General features: G+C 43.5%; 1 protein-coding gene across 1 annotated transcript in view; it reads right to left on the minus strand.

The window, feature by feature from the left end:
* TLL2 (tolloid-like 2) overlaps window positions 1-18,092 on the minus strand; it is a 55,711-nt gene extending 37,619 nt beyond the window's left edge. Inside the window, exons 1-2 of the mRNA XM_010000816.1 lie at window positions 18,053-18,092; window positions 17,189-17,299 (exon numbers count right to left, since the gene is read on the minus strand). Coding sequence (XP_009999118.1) covers window positions 17,189-17,299; window positions 18,053-18,092 — 151 coding nt within the window. The remainder of the gene's footprint in view (window positions 1-17,188; window positions 17,300-18,052) is intronic.
* Between the last annotated feature and the right edge of the window lie 1,055 nt (window positions 18,093-19,147).

Genomic DNA, 19,147 nt, shown 5'->3' on the forward strand with positions numbered 1-19,147 from the left:
CAGGAATGATTCACCAAGGGGGCTGAGTGCTCAGTGCATCCAGAATCATCTACCATAAGATGAAGACACAGGGAGAGATACTAGCTCCCCTGAAGAGTCACATTGCTAGGTAATGGAGACAGAGTCCTTTGTGTAAAGCCCTTACTGGTCTTTTGACCATCAAGGTACCACAATACTTGGCAATAGCCCAGTATTTTATTTCAGTTTTTCTGATGATGTAGGAATAGGCTATTCTCTCAATACTGGATCCATTGTGCCATAGAAAGAGATTTAAAATGTCACCCAGTGGCATGATTTAAAACCGACAGTAACTTCTTCACACTTGTGTCTCAGAAGACTTCAGAATGGTTTTACCTGCTATAAAGGAAGATCCCAACTGTGCAAACCTACCTGTGCTGAAGGAGGAAAACTGATATTTCCATCCATTACAAAATGTTACCACTAAAATCTGATTTCTATAAGCACTGTTATGTCCACCCTGGTACCTACAATCCTAAGGTCTACAGACAAGCCTCCTATAAGCAGCATGAAAGAGACAATCACAACCAGGAAACTCAGGAGAAGGGTCAATTTCTATTTCACATTTACTTGGCTACTGGACTAGCAAGGTGCCAGACACACTGAACTTCAGAATGCTCACAGGCAGCTCATGAATAACTGCTTTAATCAAAGCGGCTTTCAGAGCATTGGAAACACCCTGAAATACGTATCTTCTGCCTTGATCTTGTAACTATATTTTTCTTTTCACAAAATATTTTCTATTCTTTCTTCCCACCACCACCATCTTCAACTTCCCCTGAAATGGATGTTTCTAAACTCCCCCAACACCAGCCAGCAAAGAAAAACAAAACCAAAAAAACCCCAAAACTCAGAGAGGTTAAATATTTCAGAAAGGGTAAAGAAGAAGAGGTGTTTTCACATTATTGGTTTTCTGTAGTATTTTTTCAGTTTCTTAAACATTTCTAAAGGAATGTGTTTAATTATTTTGCATCCTACCACAAAATCTCCCAAGGAACTGCTGATTGTCTCACCATGAGAGAACCAAGAGTCACACTTGAGATTTGAATTCTATGTAACCCCAGCAGCTGCTGGATGTGAAAAGGGAGAGAACACTAAGAGATCAACCAGCAGGAAGAGAACTCTCAGCACAGGACAGTAGAAGAAAATTAAGTGAAAGGGATAGAAAAATGGTTGTAAAAAGGGAGAGGGGGGAAAGAGAAGAGCAAAGCTCTTCTTCCTATAGCTGTTTGTCTTCCAGGTTTCCATTTTGCAAGGTACAACTTGGGAACACCACAAAAGGCAGAGAGCATCTACAGAGGGTACAGAAACCTGGTCAGCAAGCCACCAAACAGTCATAGATCCTATGTGGAAAACCAACCAGCCACTTTATGGCAAGACATCTCTGCACAGTGACTATAGTAGGAGAGAGAACTCAAAAAATGGTGCTTAGGGGGAGAGAAGACAACACATAAGACATCAAGATGTATAACAGGTAAATAAAACTGGCATGGACTGCCTTCATACCTTTCAGAAGGTGGTGGCAATGCCACCACTTTTGTTCCACTCCCATCTTGGTACCATGGGTCCCCTTTGAGAAGAAGGGAGGCTGAATGACCTGATATCTGCAGAGGTATTACCAAATGCAAGTAGTTACAGTCTTGGTGGCAGGATAAAGCACAAAGAGCATGGTCAACCACCATATCCAGGAAGGGAGATAGCATTAGTCTTATTGCACTGCTGGATGCCATGTGGACAGATCCAAGAGACATGTTCCAACAGTGAGACAGCTGGATGTCTTCCAGCCCCTAAACAAGTCTTACTCTGCCAGCTGGAAAACTCTCCTTTTGCTTTGGAGCTGACTTCTCACAAACACTTCTTCATCCCTCTCGGCGTGGCAAGGACAGGGAAAAGGTACATCCCCGACACCTTGGAGAAGGGCTGAGGGGATGGTATCAAATTCTAACTCTTTGACATTATACTACTATAATTAATTAGAACATAAGGAAAGGGATTATGAAAGACAGCAGTAAGTGAACCAGAGGAAAGTAAAATACTCAGACTCTCAGCTGACTATAGGTTAAAGCTTCCTGGTCCAAAAGACACACTAAATCAGGGGATTGTCTCCCAAAGGAAGTGCTATAATTTAACAGAGCTTGACTGGACAAAAGCCACTAGATGTGTGAACAGGAACAAGCCTGATTTAACAAGATGGATTGCTCTGAACTCTATCACTCTTTTCCAGCATCAATGTCCCGTCCTAAGATTTTCCTTTGTTTTCTTTCATGCCCAGTCCTCGTCACTTCCTTAAGCCCAAACTCAACAAAAGTTCTTCTCAGTTAAATTTTACATCCCCAGGACTTCTCACCCTCCCAAAGTATGCCATTCTTCACACAATACCCCATTGCATTTAAAGGAAACCCCAACCAGCTATTCATCACCAGAATTATTAAGGCATGTGGTCTTTGCTGAAGCAAAGGATAATTTTGTATTTCTAAATAAACGCAGCTTGCTTCCAGTCACAGATTGCTTCTTAATTGAACTTGGGAGGTGAATTATATGGTGAATTAGGAAAAAAGAACAACTCTGCATTTAGTGAATTGTTCCGTAAGAAGGAACTGTATGGGATTGAATTGCAAATGATGGCACCAAACCCTACAGCCCAGCCCCCTCTCCTGCACCCGAGCTACTGACCTCTGCATGCTGCAGTGCCATTCGTGCTGACTGCTTTTCCAAGCTGTGAGCACATTCTTTCCCAGTGATCAGTGCAAGCCTTGGTTTCTTATGCAAAGGAGATGTTTGAATAAACTAGTGTGACTAATGAAATCTACGACATCTTTGCATATTTTGTCTCATTGCAGCCAATGAAAAGGGAGAGGCCAGATATGGGTATGCAGATATACTGGATATTTTCAAACACTACTAATCTCACTAATAGAGGCAGGGAGCACTCACACCCTTCTCTCCCACAGGATGTTTTTGAATCATACATGAGAATTTTGGAAGATCCTGTTCCACTTCATTTGAACTTTTAGACATTTCCTACCCTTATGGTACCTAAATACATCCCAAAGATGAAAGTGACTTGACAGACATTTCATCCTCACTTCTGATTCTTCCCAAGAGAAGGCTAATGCATGATCCTATCAAAACAAGGATAAGTAACTGACATATCATAATCAATAAATAAGGAAGCCAAGAAATGCACCTGGCATCTGGAAGCAGCTGCACATGGGTTACAGGCAAGGTGCAGGTCCTGTGGTCCCCTCAACAGGTCCCTGAAGTTGTACTTCTCTGTCAGACTATTCCATCATGTCCAAGAGCAGAGCGGATACCAACCACCATTATTGCTTCAGAGCATGAAATGTCCATGTGTGTGTTGAAACCCGTGATCATTAGAAGCACTGAAGAGGAGAATGAAGATTTTCAGTTTGACAAAATGCTAAGTAGAAAGCCAATACAGCAATAAAGTGTCTGGCTTGGGCTGCTGGTTACAGTAACTGATAATAAGGTGGGCAAAACAGGACTGGTTTTAGTTTTTTAATGTATATCCAGCAGTCAACAAACCCTTCAGAAGTCACTTTCATCTCCAGTGCTTTCCACCTACTGCTGTGCCAAACCATCACCTTTCTCCAGCCTGACTGTTTAAGCTTTGTCTGCTTCTCCCATCACCAGGAATGATACAGAATTTGTTACTTCATGCCTCCATGCACAGAGCTGTATCGTATCTCCTGAGCTCTTAAACATTTTTATGATTCAATCATTCCTAACTATTTGTGTTGCTCAACACCTACAACCCCAGCAGGACACTGCTGGACTCCCTAGGTAAAAAGCTTGTGTTTCAACACAACCTGCCAGAGGACACACAAGAGATTCTCCACTGATGCTGGGAATATTTTATGTTCTACTTGTACAACAACTCATTTCTCTGTTTTCCACAGCCCAGCACTGCCAAGAGAGCTTGGTCAGCTGAAAGAAGCTTCCAGTAGCTTAAATGCACCATAAATTTGAACTAAATCCACCAAGCCTGCAGCCCTGGCTGAAGAACAGGTGCCTAAATTGCTTGCAGGAGCTAGAGGCAGACTGAAGTGGGTCCAGTGAAGCAGAAAGCAGCAGGCTGTGGTACTGTTGTGGAAAAAGTAATTTCTCCCACACTTCCAGAAGAGAAAAATGAAAACCCAATTTTATTAAATAAGTCCAAGTTGTTCAGCTGAAATGAAAATAAAAGACAGTATTTCAAGAGAGACAGTGTGCAAAGCAAGCTGAGAAATCAAAACTGTACTGTTTGCAGTTCTCTTGTACCACCAGCATAGGATAAAAGATGTGTAACCTGAGCAAATAGCAGGAAGCAGACTCCATTCATTCCCCATACTTCCACAAGAGAGGGTGGGACTAGGAAAAGTAGTAATATGCTAGACCTGAAAATTTGTCGTCTATAAAAATTTGTCTTCTAGGATACAACTTAGGGTTTGGGGTTTTGGGGGTTTTAGGGGATGGTTTTTTTTGTTTGTTTTGTGTTTTGTTTTTGTTGTTGTTTGTTTATTCTTGTTCTGTTGTTTTGGGTTTTTTTGTAAATTCAGGTTAGTCTGAATCACCAAAATGGGGGCAATTAGATTTCTCACTAAATAAAACTTCTGTGCTTGCTTCCACTTGATCCCAAACCACCAGGGTTTCTTGTCTAAGAAAGGAGAGGAAAGCAGCTAAGCAGCCTGCAGTGAGTTGGGATGCTCATAGTGGGCCTGGAAATACCCACCACACTCCTACTGACTCCCCCACAGACTGTGTAACAACCTCTAACACCTCAAAGGTCCTTGAGAGCCAGGTAACTTCTAAAACATCATAACATATCTGAAAACACCACTCTAGGGGCCAGATGAGTTACCCACTTAAAAGCACAGGAGAAACATCAGTCTATATGAACATACTTCAAGCTCCATTTTCAGACTATGGCTATAAAACTCAAGTATTGCCAATAGGAATTGTAAGCATCTGAAAAATTTATAGTTGGAGAACAAAATGTTCTTACATAGGAAGCTGGATGGGATGAAGCTTGCAACATCTTCCTTTTCTGCAAAATTGAAATGTTCCTATGAAAAATCAAAAACTCCCACCTTCAGAGCAGCCCTAACCTAATCTTTCTTCTCCAGACAAATGAAGACTCCCCTCCATGTTCACTGGATCTCCTCTTATTCCCTGGTCACTGTCCACATAGGGGAAGGGCTCCATAGCAGAGCTTGGAAGGTGGCCACTACCTCTACATTCATCATGTCCATTGAGGACAATGGAGTCCCCAGCAAACACTGGAGATTTGGCCAGATGCTCCTAGTTTTCTGACTCAGTAGAGAACAACTTGACTGTACATGTAATTATCTGGTCTCTCAGGGACTGAGCCTTACCAAGACTTTTTCTAACATGTCTTACTGTAGAGGAAAGGTCATGTCAGCCCTGGGACACAACCAAGGAAAAAAAGCATCATTAAATACAAAGAAAAAAACCACATGATTAACAATTTCACTTCCCTGCCCATGCCTTAAAACAGCTCACTTTCATATTCTCAATCAATATATGCTAGCCATGTGCCACAGCTTGGAGATTGGATTTATAACAGAGGCTACAATGAAGCATCACCAAAACCAAGAAGTGCAGGTGACATTAAACAGTTGTCACATTTAGAGCTTCAGCTCTGGTAAGCTCAGTCACATTATGGCCATCAGAGAAGCTTCTGGATGGGCAGGATAAGTAAAAACCTGATGTTACAATCTGCTTTTTTAATTCCTCTTTAACCAGTCATCAACAACTTTTCAGCACAGGAAAAAACACTTTTTTGCACAAGATTTTCTAACCACAGAGAAAGTGATGATTTTATTAAAACTAGCTCTTCTGGGAAAATGTATTCAGAATGTGAACAGATGTTTCCCAGAGCTGGTGGACAGGCTATAGCAAAACCCTTTCATAGACCCCAGGGCCTTGGAGATCTCAGCTATGATTTGAGATAGACTCTTCAGCATTTCCTGCCAGTGAAATAGCTGAAGTTACCTCAATTTACTTAAAGAAAAATAAATTAAAGAGGAAAAGAATTCTGAACCCCAAATTCCCAGCAGAAATCTGTTTTTCATATTCAGAGTAAGCTGACTAGCTGCAATAACTCTGGAAAGTCCCAAGGTCCAGAGGCTCAACAAGCAGATGTGTCATCTCCACATCAGCTCTGCAAACGCTTGTTCAGGGTGAGGACACCAGCATCCCAGGGAAGCTCACAAGACAACGAAATTGAACACAGCTAAGCAAATGCAGGCTGCCATCAACAAGAGCACTTAAAGCACCAGCTTTTCTGCTGGCTGCCCCATGGCATATCTGGAGCAGTGTGGCAGGCAGCACTCTTCTCTCAAGACCCTGTGTTTTCCCTGGGCACTCCTTGGTGTTCTGGAAGTGACAGCATCACTTTGACACTATGATGAATCTTTTTTTTAAAGAAGGCAGTGCAAGATAAGGGACTACTCGACCCAACCTCTCCACCAACCTTTCAACCAAGAGTCAATGCTTAAGGGGAACAACACTCTCTGGAGACATGGAAGGGCTGAGAAGACTGGAAGGGGCCATTTCCTGCCAACTGTAACAACTACCTCTGCTCCTTGGGGTAAAAAAAAGCAATGAGAGAGAAGATTCTACCTGCAACTTGTGTCATGTCACCAATGTCTTCCAGTGAGAAAGAGTCCTGCAAGTGCCTGGCTTACTTAAAGCAGTCCCAGTGTTTTTACTGAGGCAAATAAAATTTAAAAGCTAAAGTGAGCACACAAGTACTTGGGCCATGTAATTGTCTCTGCTGTCAGGCCAGGTCCCCTCACACCGGGTGCAACTTCTCCCTTCCTAGCACATCAAAGCAGTAATATGTAGCAACAAATACCCCACACCACTGCACTTGATTCCACATTAATCTGAAGTATTAAGAACTATTTCTAGGAGGCATTCACCTCTCCACCACATTCCTCTTGATTCACAATAATCCTCCTCCTCCCCTCTCTCTCCTTTGAATGGAAGGAAAAGCAGAAGTGAACTTGCAGGTGACAAGGAAACTGTAAAATATAGTTTGGGTTTTCCCATTCCAGTTCTAGCAGGCAGTACAAATCTGCTGCCTCCCTCTGCTAATACCCCTTTCCTTTGGCCTGCACAGTCTAATTGCTTCAGTCTCACTCTACTCGGGGCCCTCAGGCACCACCATGCACAGCTCCCTGCCTTGCAGCATCCCCCTGCACTGCTCCAGCTGTGGGCTCTCAGCCTGGCCAGACTGTTCCTCCCACTCAGCCTTCCTAATCCTTTTGTTTTCCCACTACCTTGTTTATACTGGATAAAAATTAACTCAAAATGAAAACACTGCACTGGAAGCTAAACTATGTTTGAATGCAATTAAAACGCCTTCCATGGAGAGTGTGTGGTGCCAGCACAGAGACCTTCCTTCCAGCTTGCTTTCTGCCTGGATATTCAGACACTCCCAAACCTGGAGCTTCTTGGAGTTTCTGGTGCCTCCTTAATGCCCAGGAGCCTGCATCACGTTTAAAAGATTGAGCACCCTAAGTAGATATAGCAAAGACACCTCATCTGCTTGGTTATGTACAAGCTTCAGCAGAGCTCATTCAAAGGACACCACGAACTGGCTGCCAGCTGCAGGGATACTGAGGCATGAGCCAGCACCAGAGCAGAAGGGCAAGGGGGGCCTGAAAAGCTTTGGGAGTACAAGAAAACGTGGCCACTGCAAGGTAGCCTTAGGCCATCTCCAGCCTCCAGGTCCTGGCTCCTTAGTGAAACAGGTGCCCAAATGATTTGCAGTCATTAAAGAACCTGTGGGGGAGCAGGGGATGGGGGTAAATGGCAGAGGAGCTTTTCTCGCTGCAGCAGAGCTGCCTACCGAGAGCTCCTGGCAGGGAAACTGCCTCACCCATCCCAGCGACAGCTGCAGTTCGGTGGGGGTGTCAGGTCTCAAACCCACTCCTTGCCACAAACTGACACCAGGATTCAGCAACACCATCAGTTGCAAAAAGAAAAGGGCCTAATCCCCTCCCTAACACAGCCTTATACATCTCGCACTGTCTTCTCCACTCTAGGAAGCGAAACAGCAAGATAATATGAATATTTTCATTTGCCTCTGATCTTTGCCCTGGAGAAACTTGTTACCTGCTCCCCAGGGCTGTCCAAGTTGCCATCTGGCCCCAGAACCACAGCAGCAAATGCAATCCAGCATTTCAGCCTAAAACTAATTTGCTTTTTTCCCCCCACTTGACAGCTGAATAAATACTTTGTCCTTGCCATTTGTAAAGGGGAGCTGCAGCAAGGGGGTTTTTTTGTCCACTGCAACTAGAAGCATCAGCTTTCTTTCCAAATTAGGCCTGAACAAGCAGCTCGAAGTGAACACATTTATTCCACAAATGTAGCCCCTTTCTGTTCACAATCAACCACGAGCAGTTTACAACTTCTAATTCATTTCTTGTTTGCGATTGTCCATCAAGACGTTTTGGCCACCAATTTTTTCTTGGACCTGGCAGCTATTTTGCTGAACAGAGTGAGCAACTTGTTATTTTGTGGGCACAGCAACATCCCTGCTTGAAAGGGGAGAGCCTGAGGGTCAAGGCATCCAAGCCAGCCTCGTGGAGTGACCACCCTGCAATGACTGCACTCAAGGATTATTAGACCCTACTCTTTCACTGACCATTTCTGCCTCCAAAGTAATTTGCTAAAGCACTCTTGGAAATTACAAGGCAACCTACACAGTTGAAGCAAATTCAATTTTTCATTTGAGCATGTATTCACAGAACTTAGGCATTTGCCCAGCTCTGAAACAAATGCATGATTTAGGCAATTCCACTGGTATTGGCTAAGCACTGTCAAATTTTACAATTAGGGTAATGGATTTAACTTCCAATGTAATTTCCATATGGATAAACTGATCTCCTCAAGTACATTTGCCCATGTATTCCCTGCATCACAGTTAATTAATATAAAGCTATATAATAACCTCCACTTCAACACAAAAGACTATTCAGACTCTTCTGGCATGAGTAAAAGGAACAGCCTCCCAATGTGTTACACCAGCTGTGGACAAGACCAAAAGAAAATTTAATTAAGAGCAATCGAGAGCAAGACAGTTGCAAACAGAAATCAGATGTTATAAACGCTTTACACGGTGAGTACCCCAACTCCTTAAAGGGTTAATAATGCTGCCTAGCAGCAACTTCCAGGGGCTTGAGATATATCCAGAGGAAAACTTAGGGAATGGAGAAAGCAGTGGGGCTGGGAGCTAAGGCCAGGCAAAGCGAAGCAGGGAGCAGCAGGGATTCAGCATCATCCATGCAGTGACACTGCCTCGGATATCCCCAAAGCTGAGAGTGACACCATGTTAAATAGGAAGGATCTATAGAAACAGGCTGCTTGGCAGCAGCTCCAACCATGGCATCAACATATACAGTTTCTGCAGATGTCTTTGGGTGCTTAAAGAAAGTTAATTGCTCATTAACAAAATCCAAGCTGATTAATTTCTGATGTGCAGCGTTTGTCAGAAGTGATATGGAGTTACTGCCTTCCTGGCTGATTTCTGAAAGAAGCATATGAATTGGACTTACAGGATAAACATAACCAAATTTTCCACTCAGAATGTGTAAGTGGCAGAGTCTGAAATAGCTGAGAATTTTCATTACAATGGAGAAAGCTTTACTCCTTGTGTGGATTAATTTCAGCAACATCGCAGAGCTTGTAAAAGCACTTAAAGCCAAAATATGTAAGGCTGAACGTTGGCTGCACAGCAGAAATAAAACCACTTACTTTTGACAGGCAGGAGGCCACCATCCAGAAAACTTGATTTCAAGGAACAGTGCATTTACAAAACAAACTTTGTGGTGCATGTGACCAGCTGCCATCGGGAATGTAGACAAGTGGAAAAAATATGTCTTACTCCATGGGAAGTGCAGAGCAAGTAGTAGGGCTGTGTCATTCAGCTTGTGTTCTGGTAAAGGGCAGATGGTATCTTCACCTATTGCTTGGGACTCTTTTTACCCTGCCCTGCAGGACCTATATCTCAAGCAAAGGGGAAAGAGGAGATAAACATTATTTATCTTGTAGTGAGAGAAGCATTTCTCTGCTTGTGATAAGCCAAGTTTGAAACACCACAGCCCAGTGTGTGAATGAACACCTCAAGCCCCACTGGTCCCAACTGGTTTTGAAGCAATATGTGTCATACTGGAAAGATCCTAGTCCAAAGCAAATTGAAGCCTGCATAACTTTTGGTGGGACTGGGAAGTAAAAACTCTAGCACCTCTTGTTGCTACTCAGGCACATCTTGCTAGCAGGAGACCCTTAACTACAGGGGAAATTAGAAGGTTCATCAGCAACAGCCAAAGGTCATGGGCTTTTTAGGCAATGAGGCAGGTCTGAGAAGGATGCAATAGGATTGCAAGCTTCTGAACTAGAAGGAAAAAACCCAGTATCTGCTTTTCTGCAAAGAGAAGATCACTGGCTTATTGTACAAAATGTGAAATTGGGAAACAGGATAACTCAGAAAAGCAGCATGAACAAGAGCACTCTCAGTCCTAGAGAATATACCCAGTTCTTCCAAAGAGAAGCTTCTGCCTCACCTTAGCAAATTACAAAACTGTGGGAAATTCATTTTACTGTTGCTTGCTCTGGTTAAAACCCCTGACTGAACAGACTCAGAAAGGTAAACTGGGGGCTAGTCACAGGAAAATAATTTGACACAGTTAAACAAAACTCAGCATCAGGCCAAGCATCAGGTGTTCAGCACTCACCTTTCTGCAGAGTGGGCCAAGGCTCCTCTTCCTGTAAAGGGACTGCATGAGCTGCAAAGAGACATCCCTAGAGTGCACATCACGTGTGGTGGAAAACTGAAAGGAGGTATGCAAACAGATGGACAGAGCCCTCAGATGGGTCTCTTGGAACAAAGATGTTCCTCTGCCCACAAAAGAGGAAGCAGCCTTCACTAAAGATTTCCCAGTGGAAGACCAGACCCCTGCAGAGAGTTCAGATGTGGGTTATGTTACAGCACATACATAATTATTTGTGTTGCTCCTGGCTAGTTATGACCAATACAGCTCAGATTAATTTAGCACAACCCATAGATTTGCTCTAAGCTTACCTAAATGATTTAAAGGTTGGGCCCCAGTCTGTCCTGAATCCAATGGTGCTGAAGTCCCCCCCTTCAATCCTGAACCAAATGGCACTACAGCAGAACACTAAACATGAGTTAAAAGGGAAAATCAGCTCTGAGCGTGGCATGCATGTGCCAAGTCACCTGAATTTAATAGTCTCTACTTCAAATCCATAAATCAGATCTTCCCTGATGTGTCAGCCACTCAATCATAGTCTAAAATCCTTGGATGTTACATTCTTCTAGAAGTCTATTTTGCACTAACTTAATTTTACTAGGAACACATCAGTATTATCAAAGAGGTCTTGGAAGTATTATGTAGTACTACTACTGGCTACGACCCCTAGGCTGTGAGCAGCCTTTCCCAAAGTGAAGCAGCAGAAGCTCTGCTTACAGCTGCTTCCCACACCTCAAGCATTCCAATGGAGGAAGTGTCTTATCCTCCGCACTGAGGCTAAACTGCACAACTCTTAGCAGAAGAGCTGCACTGGAGCACCCTGTGCTGTGAGCAATCCCAGTTCACATGGGAATCAACACCTTGTCTCAAGACTGAAACCCAAGAGCCGTGAAGCTTTCAAGGGCTGACAGCCCACAGGTGGATGAGAAGTTGCTCTTAACTTGAAAAGCACTGCAGCCACCCCCCCGTGCCATATGGGCTTTCTGGTGCTCACTCACAGAGGTCTGCGTGTTCTTCTGCTCCTTTCCAGCTCTCTCCAAGGTTTGCCTCCATGCCCCAAAGCTGTTCACATACACTGCATTGAAATATGTGATTCCTGGGTTGTTGTGCTATGAAAAAGGAATGAGCCAGTGCTGAAACAGGAAGAGCCCTGTGAAAAAAGGCGACCACTGGCATCCCAAAGCAAGAAACTGCAAAGCAGCCTGCTGCACATTTAGGCCTTGTACAGATCTAGTGAAGCAGTAGAGTAGCTGCCTGCAGTTTCACAGCATCTTCGAGAACAGTGGAGCTAGTGTGTGCCAACAAACCAACTCCCTGCTCTTATTAAGAGAAGATTTAGTGCAGAACTCCTATTTGCTCATTTGCCAGAGAGTAACTTGTATGAATTTGCTGTCAGAGCTTCCAGCTGTTCATGGGGCCTCTGTCTCCCCCGATTTCAGTAGAAATTCTGAGATGAAATATAACCCTGTCCTAGTGCCACTATTTTCTGAAGTTATTCACTTTAGTCAGCAAAGTTGTTCTGCAAATCCTGCCTGCCACTCATTTGTGGCACTGAGAAAACTTTGTCAAGGCCTTGAAGCCACGACTCTAAAAATCTCTCAGGATCAGAGGCAAAGAAAACCTGTTCTGACTGTTCTTGAAAAGCATTCTTGGCAGCAGCAGGATGCAGAGTCAGAGCCTCAGCAGCAAGACCAGCACAGCATCAGTGAGGGCAGCCAGACTCCTGTGTCTTCTGATCTGCTGGTGCCAAACCCAGAAGGGACAAACTTGCCTTTCTCACTCACAGAGGTGCCTTTCAGGACTAGAAGCTGCCTCCGTGAGACAAAAATCAGGAAAAGACGTAATATTTCAAAAAAGTCCTATTAAACCCCAAGATGCCTGAAAAGACTTAAATTAATCCCATTTGGATTAAATAGGCATGTCCTTCCCATAGGCACAGCATGAATAGAGAAGGTGGCCTTCCTCTGTGGCCAGTGCTTCAGCAGATAAAGCAATAAAACAAAGACAATCATCGGGCACCAGTGGACTCATTTGAGCCCAAAACACTATACAGTTTCCCAGCCCACCTGTGGATCTTCTTTCCCATTTCAAAGCCATCTGGAGGTTCTCAGCAGCACAGAAATCCTCAAAACTTTGACTCAAGTTTCTTCTAAGCTAAAATTGTATTGTAAAAGCTAATATTTTCGCTAAGGTTAAAACAAACAGGCAAACAAAAATCTATGACAAACTTTCCAAAAAGCTCTTAGAAAAATCTTTCATCAGAGTGATTATAGTTGGTGAAGCATGGGCTTGCTGAGGAGAGCACTCACTGGCAGATCTCCAGGTACTGGATTCATTTCATCTTGTTTTGAATCATCGCTGTATCCCTGCAGGGCCAAATCCTAAGGGTATCCACTTTCACAGCACTGCATGAGAACAACCAATTTTCATACTGAACATGACATCTAAACTTAATCCCACAGAAACAGAGACAGGGTGGTAGCTTGTGCAAACATTTTTAAATGGAAAGTAACACTTTCAATTTAATAACATCCCTCACTGTTTGTCCCCTCTTGTAGCTGCAAAACATTTTTCAAGGGGAGAAGGAAATTTCCTATTTGGCAAATTTTATACGGCATTACAGATGGCAATAACAGGATGACTAAATTATGTGAAGGGCATAGGTTGCTCCACAGAATCTCTTGTAATATAAAAAGCAGCAAACAAAAAAAATCACAAGCAATTCTCCGAGCTTAGGACCTAGGTTCAAAGGAGACCAGCCAATGGGGGGAAAAGGGTGAAACAAAAGCCAACAACAAAAAGCAAAACCACAAACAAAAAACCCACACCCACACTTTTTCTCCTGGCTTAGAAAAATCTAAACTCAAAGGAAAGGCCAATGTACAACTTTAAACAACTCTTTTACCAGATCACTGATCAGAATAAAACTAAGCTTCAAGTAAAGCTGAGCTAAGGGTTGAGAGACCTTCTGAAAGGAATACAGAAATCATACAAATGGAATTATTTAAAACTGGGTTGGAGGAAAGCACTTTGGAATAAGCCTTGAGGTAAATTCTGAAAAGGTCCAGACAAGAAATTAGCTAGCCGGCAGTCCTAAACTGTCTTACTCTCTGCTCACAGCTCAGAGTTTGAACTGAGTCAGAGATCAACATGCAGACACCTAAAAACTACTTGGATTAAATGGGATACACTTCTCTGTAAGACTGTCTTTTCCTCAACAGGATCTGAAGAAAAACCTGCTTTCATAAATGCACCAGAGAAGGATGTTGGCAGACAAAATGCTGTTGCAAAAGCCTTCTGTAGTTTTCAGCTGCTCAACCTGTGCTCTTCCTGACAAATTCTTGAAAAGGAAGCTCCTTTGGAGCAAAGGAGACTGCTCACATCCATAAGGACTATCAGGTCACACACTGGTCTCCAACAAGCTTTTAAGTACATAACAAAAGTGATGCAATTCCCTCTGTAATGCCAAATCCTTATGTGACCATCCACACAAAAGAGTACAGGTTTACTGAAGACAGTCAGACCTAGCCAAAAAGGGACACTATTGCTGGAGCCCTGAAGCAAGGTGCCAAGGAGACAGTTACCTCTAACTGCAAGCCCCACAATAAGCACTCTTCAAAGAGTATGTCAGGGCACTCTGAGGGGAGGAACCATGACCCTGTTCTGTGACTTCATCAGGAGAACAATGCTATTTGGTATATTGCTTTAAATCCCAGATAAAATAAGTCCCAGGAGTAAAACACTAATTGATATTTGCTGGGTCTGAATAGCAACTACAGCATTTCTACAAGCAGGAAATTAATGCAGAAAACAAGCTTGGTGCACGTTCATTCTAAGAAATTAAGCTCAGCACAGAGATCTGTCCCAGAATCCAGATGGTTCTCAGATAAGATCCTCTGCTTCTCTCTCAAGGGCCTAGAGCAGTGCATAGGTATCTTTCTGGACAAAGACTGGAAGAAGGTGAAGAAGGGGAAAGCTTGAAGCATCTGACAATCTCAGCCCTCACCAGGCAAGGCAGAGCTTTTATTAAAGCACATCATCTTCAGTTAGACCCAGTGAAGAACCATGTCCCTTGTCACCCAGGTACAAAGGAATCTCATTCTTCCTCCAGAGCTTGAGAGCTGCAGATGCTTCACGCAAGCTAACAGGTTGCGTGTCTACAAGCAGCCCAGCAGTGTCAAACAGCCCAATTTTCTCCCCTCCTCCCAGCTGAACAGCATTTCTGGGGACAAGGAAACACGACAGGGGAAGAAGAATGCCTGGCCTAATCGGGTGCTCAGAGCTGCCGCTCCCAGATACGAAGCGCCTGTGTGTCTGCACGTACCTATGAAGCACTTCCTCCACTATACAACTAATCCGATTGGGAGCTTTAGGAAACTCTGAAACGTTATAATTCAAGGAGTCCCATTCATAAAAGGTCTTAGGCTGTTTCTGTACAGAGGTTGCATTCTTCCCACTGGAAATGAAAAAGCAGAGAGCAGGACTTTCTCCCAGAGAAGAATGGGTCTCAATCCCCACCAAGCTAAAGTAGGCCACCCTCTTCCAATTCACATGAGTGTCAAGCAAGGCCTTCAAGAGAAGAATCAACCCCTCCTGCCCCTGCAGAGGTCCCCCTCCCAGGGCAGGTGAAGACAGGGACCCCTCTCTGCATGCTCTGTAGCACACGTGGCAGTCAGGGGGCTGCCCACTTGTCACCTCACACTTCCAGGGGCTGAAATCCAAGGAGACAAATTAAGTCTACTGGAGATGAAGACAGGGCCAAATGAGTGATGTAACAACACTCATTACATAATGCACCAACTTTGCCTCAGTCAATAAAAGGTGCCAGAAAGAGATCTGTGCAATCACACAGCATGAGCCACAATTGTAAGAGACTAGTGCCTGCACTACATGATACAGCTGTGGATTATAAAATTCAGTTGTTTGCCAGATGGAGCAGGTCTGGCATCAGTCACGAGTGAAAGAAAAGTGCTAGATATGACAACTAAAAAAGCCACCAGAGCAAGGTAGCACAATCTAAAACCATCTGACTGCTTCCCCAGTAGTCTCATCTAACTTCAGGAACTGACAAAGAGACATGGAACAGATTAATGTTGCCTGTGTCATTTACTTAGTCCTAATTTTCTGATTTACCTTCTGCTCTGAAGGCAACAGTCATCTATCACCTGAGAATGCATCACACCCCAAAATATGGTATCAGTGGACTAAGTGACATGATAATGCAGGACAATGGCATTTCCAGGGAGCAATTCGTCATCTGAAGAACTAGACAGCACCTCCTGTTCAGAACTTCAGTATCTGCAGGAGTTTATCTATTACATCGACATCAAAATCATTCCCCCATGTTGGGTGTGTCATCTTTCATTCCAACAAGAAGCTGGGGCACTGATCCCAAGGACAGGATCTATACAAGGCTTAGATGCTCTGAAACCAAAGCTAGGCAGTCACAAGAACACAGAACCAGCCACCAGTCCTTACAAATGACAAAATAAAGCTAAGATGCACAAGGGTCAGGTGAATGTACAACTTCAGTGATTTCAGTCTATACCCAACCTTCCACCCTACTTGAAAACCTAGGAGTGTAAGAGCAGAGAGAGAAAGAGGAAAAATGAGAGTGTCCTGATCTGCTCTGTCTCCAGTCCCTCAAGTATCTTTCAGAGCTCAAACTTCCAACAATTTCTCTCTTGCAGCAGAAAGTGGAGTAGAAGCAACAATACTGCAGGGAGCCCTCCAAACAAGCTGCAGAGCATTTCAGAGTCTGACAGAGCTGGAGTCCAGTCAGAGCTCCTAAGTCAAAACGCAGCTCTGGTTTGGCACAAGACTGAGCACACACAAGAGCTGAGTAGGGAGGCAACATAAGCACGTTACCCCATCTATTGGCTTTACAAAAAAACAACACAATTGTCAACCTATGTCAACTACAACATCACTTCAAGGGTAGTCTGTATGCAAGACTGCAGTGGGTTTTATCTAGATAGACAGCTGAAAAAATGCATTAATATAATACATTTCAAGAAAATGGGGGAGGAAATTGAGAGTTAAGACTAATACCAAGCTGAGTGGCCCAACCTCAAATGTATTTCCTTCCAAATTGGCAGAAAGGCAGTTCTTTGAAAAAAAAAAAAGAGACCAGTGCTGTAAATTTGAAAGTCTTCTCCCTCAGACAAGACAGGATATGGCTATATAAAATTTGGACTTGTTTTTTTATTGGACAAAGTTAAAGAGTTGGATTCCACCCTCAGTCACATAACTGAGCTCTGCATGCACTGCCCTGGTTGTGGGAACAGGCATCTAGAGTGAGAGGGAGCTTCTTCCTCCCTAAGAATAAAAGAGGGAAAGAAGGCATCAGCACCCAGGGCTGCCCTTACCTGAAGTATGTCTTGCGTTGCCATCTGTGTGCTTTGTTAAGTCAACAGTTCTGTCTATTTGAAACAGCTTCAGATCATCTTCATCTAAAGCGATATCTCCCCAAAAGGCAGCTGGAGAGAAACAAACCTCAATTAGTTTAGTTTTAATTTTGAAAGGAAAGTACAATTCCTATGTGGACCATATAGCACCTAACAGGTGATTAGTCAATGGACCAGAAAAAGGTAATACACAGCAGCAGTTTTAAACACACAGAGTGGACATTGCTGGAGATCAGGTAATAGCATTTAAATTAAGCCACTGTACAGACCCACCAAAAGGAGATTATTACCTGGGATCCCTTGTCTTACTTGTTGTAAGTGTGACTCCCAACCAGGCACTCAGCTGGTAGTGTACACTCTTCATTAAAGACTCCAAAAGGGACAATCACTGGCATTTCCCTAGTACATGTGAAGGACCTAGCTAAGTCACAGCTCAGGTCCTGACTGAGATGTTGCATCCACACCATCCCCAGGCTAACAATTTGCATAAAACAGAAAGACAGAGATGAAGCACTTGAGCTCAGCTGCATGTATCTAAAGGCTACAGCCATCAGCCTGCAGGACTTCACAAATATAGTTAGCACTCTGACACACTGCATTTGTCTAAATATAAGCTGAGACCCAGTCTACCATTTCCTCTTTGGTGGAGAAATGCCAGTTATTTATTCCCTTGTGGATCAGTTACCCAGATTTAAGTTTTTAATTGTGTAAAAAATTTTTGAGCTTCAGCCAAAAGCCATGAAAATAAGGCAAACAAACTGATAACTTGACATTCACAGCTCAGAGAAATAGACTGGAAATTGTCTGAGTGGAAAAAAAATATACCCCTGGAGTATCCTAACCAGGTTGATGCTGCACAGTCCATAGTTACCATTTTGAGAATTTGAACAAAATAAACACAGGTGATGAGGCAGTTGACCAAGCAGAACAGATCTTTCAGAAATAACACAGAAGTTAAAAGCAGACCTGTTAAAGCTCATACAATGAAGACTGCATAGGTTGATGAAAAATCAGAAAAAGCAGAACAAATTAATTGGTGGCACAGTTCAAGAGAACTCAGTAAGTCAGACAAGGAGCAATGCTGAGTCTCTGTCTGCAACAGAGACCATATTTGATGGAATCGCTTTTTTCTTCACTTATTAAGTGAACAATATTTACATTACTGGGGGGCAGGGAACATCCTGTTGCTTACACTAGCAACATCACTGGTTAAAGCAAGTTAGGTCTGAGAAATCAATTATCTAATTTTTTACTGCAAAACCAAACAAAATAAGGACCTTTGCTTAAGTATCCGAAACCTGCAATCAGAACTGTGGCAACTGATTTATGTAAGGTTAACAGAGGTTTTTCTGATATAACATGACACCTATTCTGATGTGGCATTTGCCTCATCTATTCTGCATCTCAGCACCTCAGTGACTACAACAGTATTTTCCAATGTCACTGGTTCAAGACACGGGAACTGCAGGAAGTCTTTGCCTGCTCCTGGGCACACCCCAGCTGCCACACACAGGCAAGAGCTGCTAAAAGCAGCAGAGCCCTGGACATAAGCAGAGGGGGACCCAGCTCCTTCTCCCTCTCCCTGGGGCTGTTTCCCTATTGTTATCTGGCCACAGCAGGGGGATAGGAGACAGCCTGGAAGGGGGCTTTCTCTGGCTTTTTGGCTGGGTCTCCTTAACAATGCTACCAAACCCAGATCACAGAAACAGGGCAACAGCTCCAGAAGAAGACATAGTGTGGACAAACCTATATACAGACTGACATCAATTATAACTACACAAACACAGAACTTGGGCTCTCCCCAACTTCTTGGCAATCCAAGCCCCTCACAAAACAAAGAAGGATCTAAAGTGCTGTCGGTTCCCCATGAGGTAACAGGTCTCCCAGAATGGCCAAAGATGATAGGGAATAGCTAGGGAA

Source organism: Chaetura pelagica, unplaced genomic scaffold, assembly GCF_000747805.2.
Source record: "Chaetura pelagica isolate M959 unplaced genomic scaffold, ChaPel_1.0 scaffold166, whole genome shotgun sequence".
Classification (NCBI taxonomy): Eukaryota; Metazoa; Chordata; class Aves; order Apodiformes; family Apodidae; genus Chaetura; species Chaetura pelagica.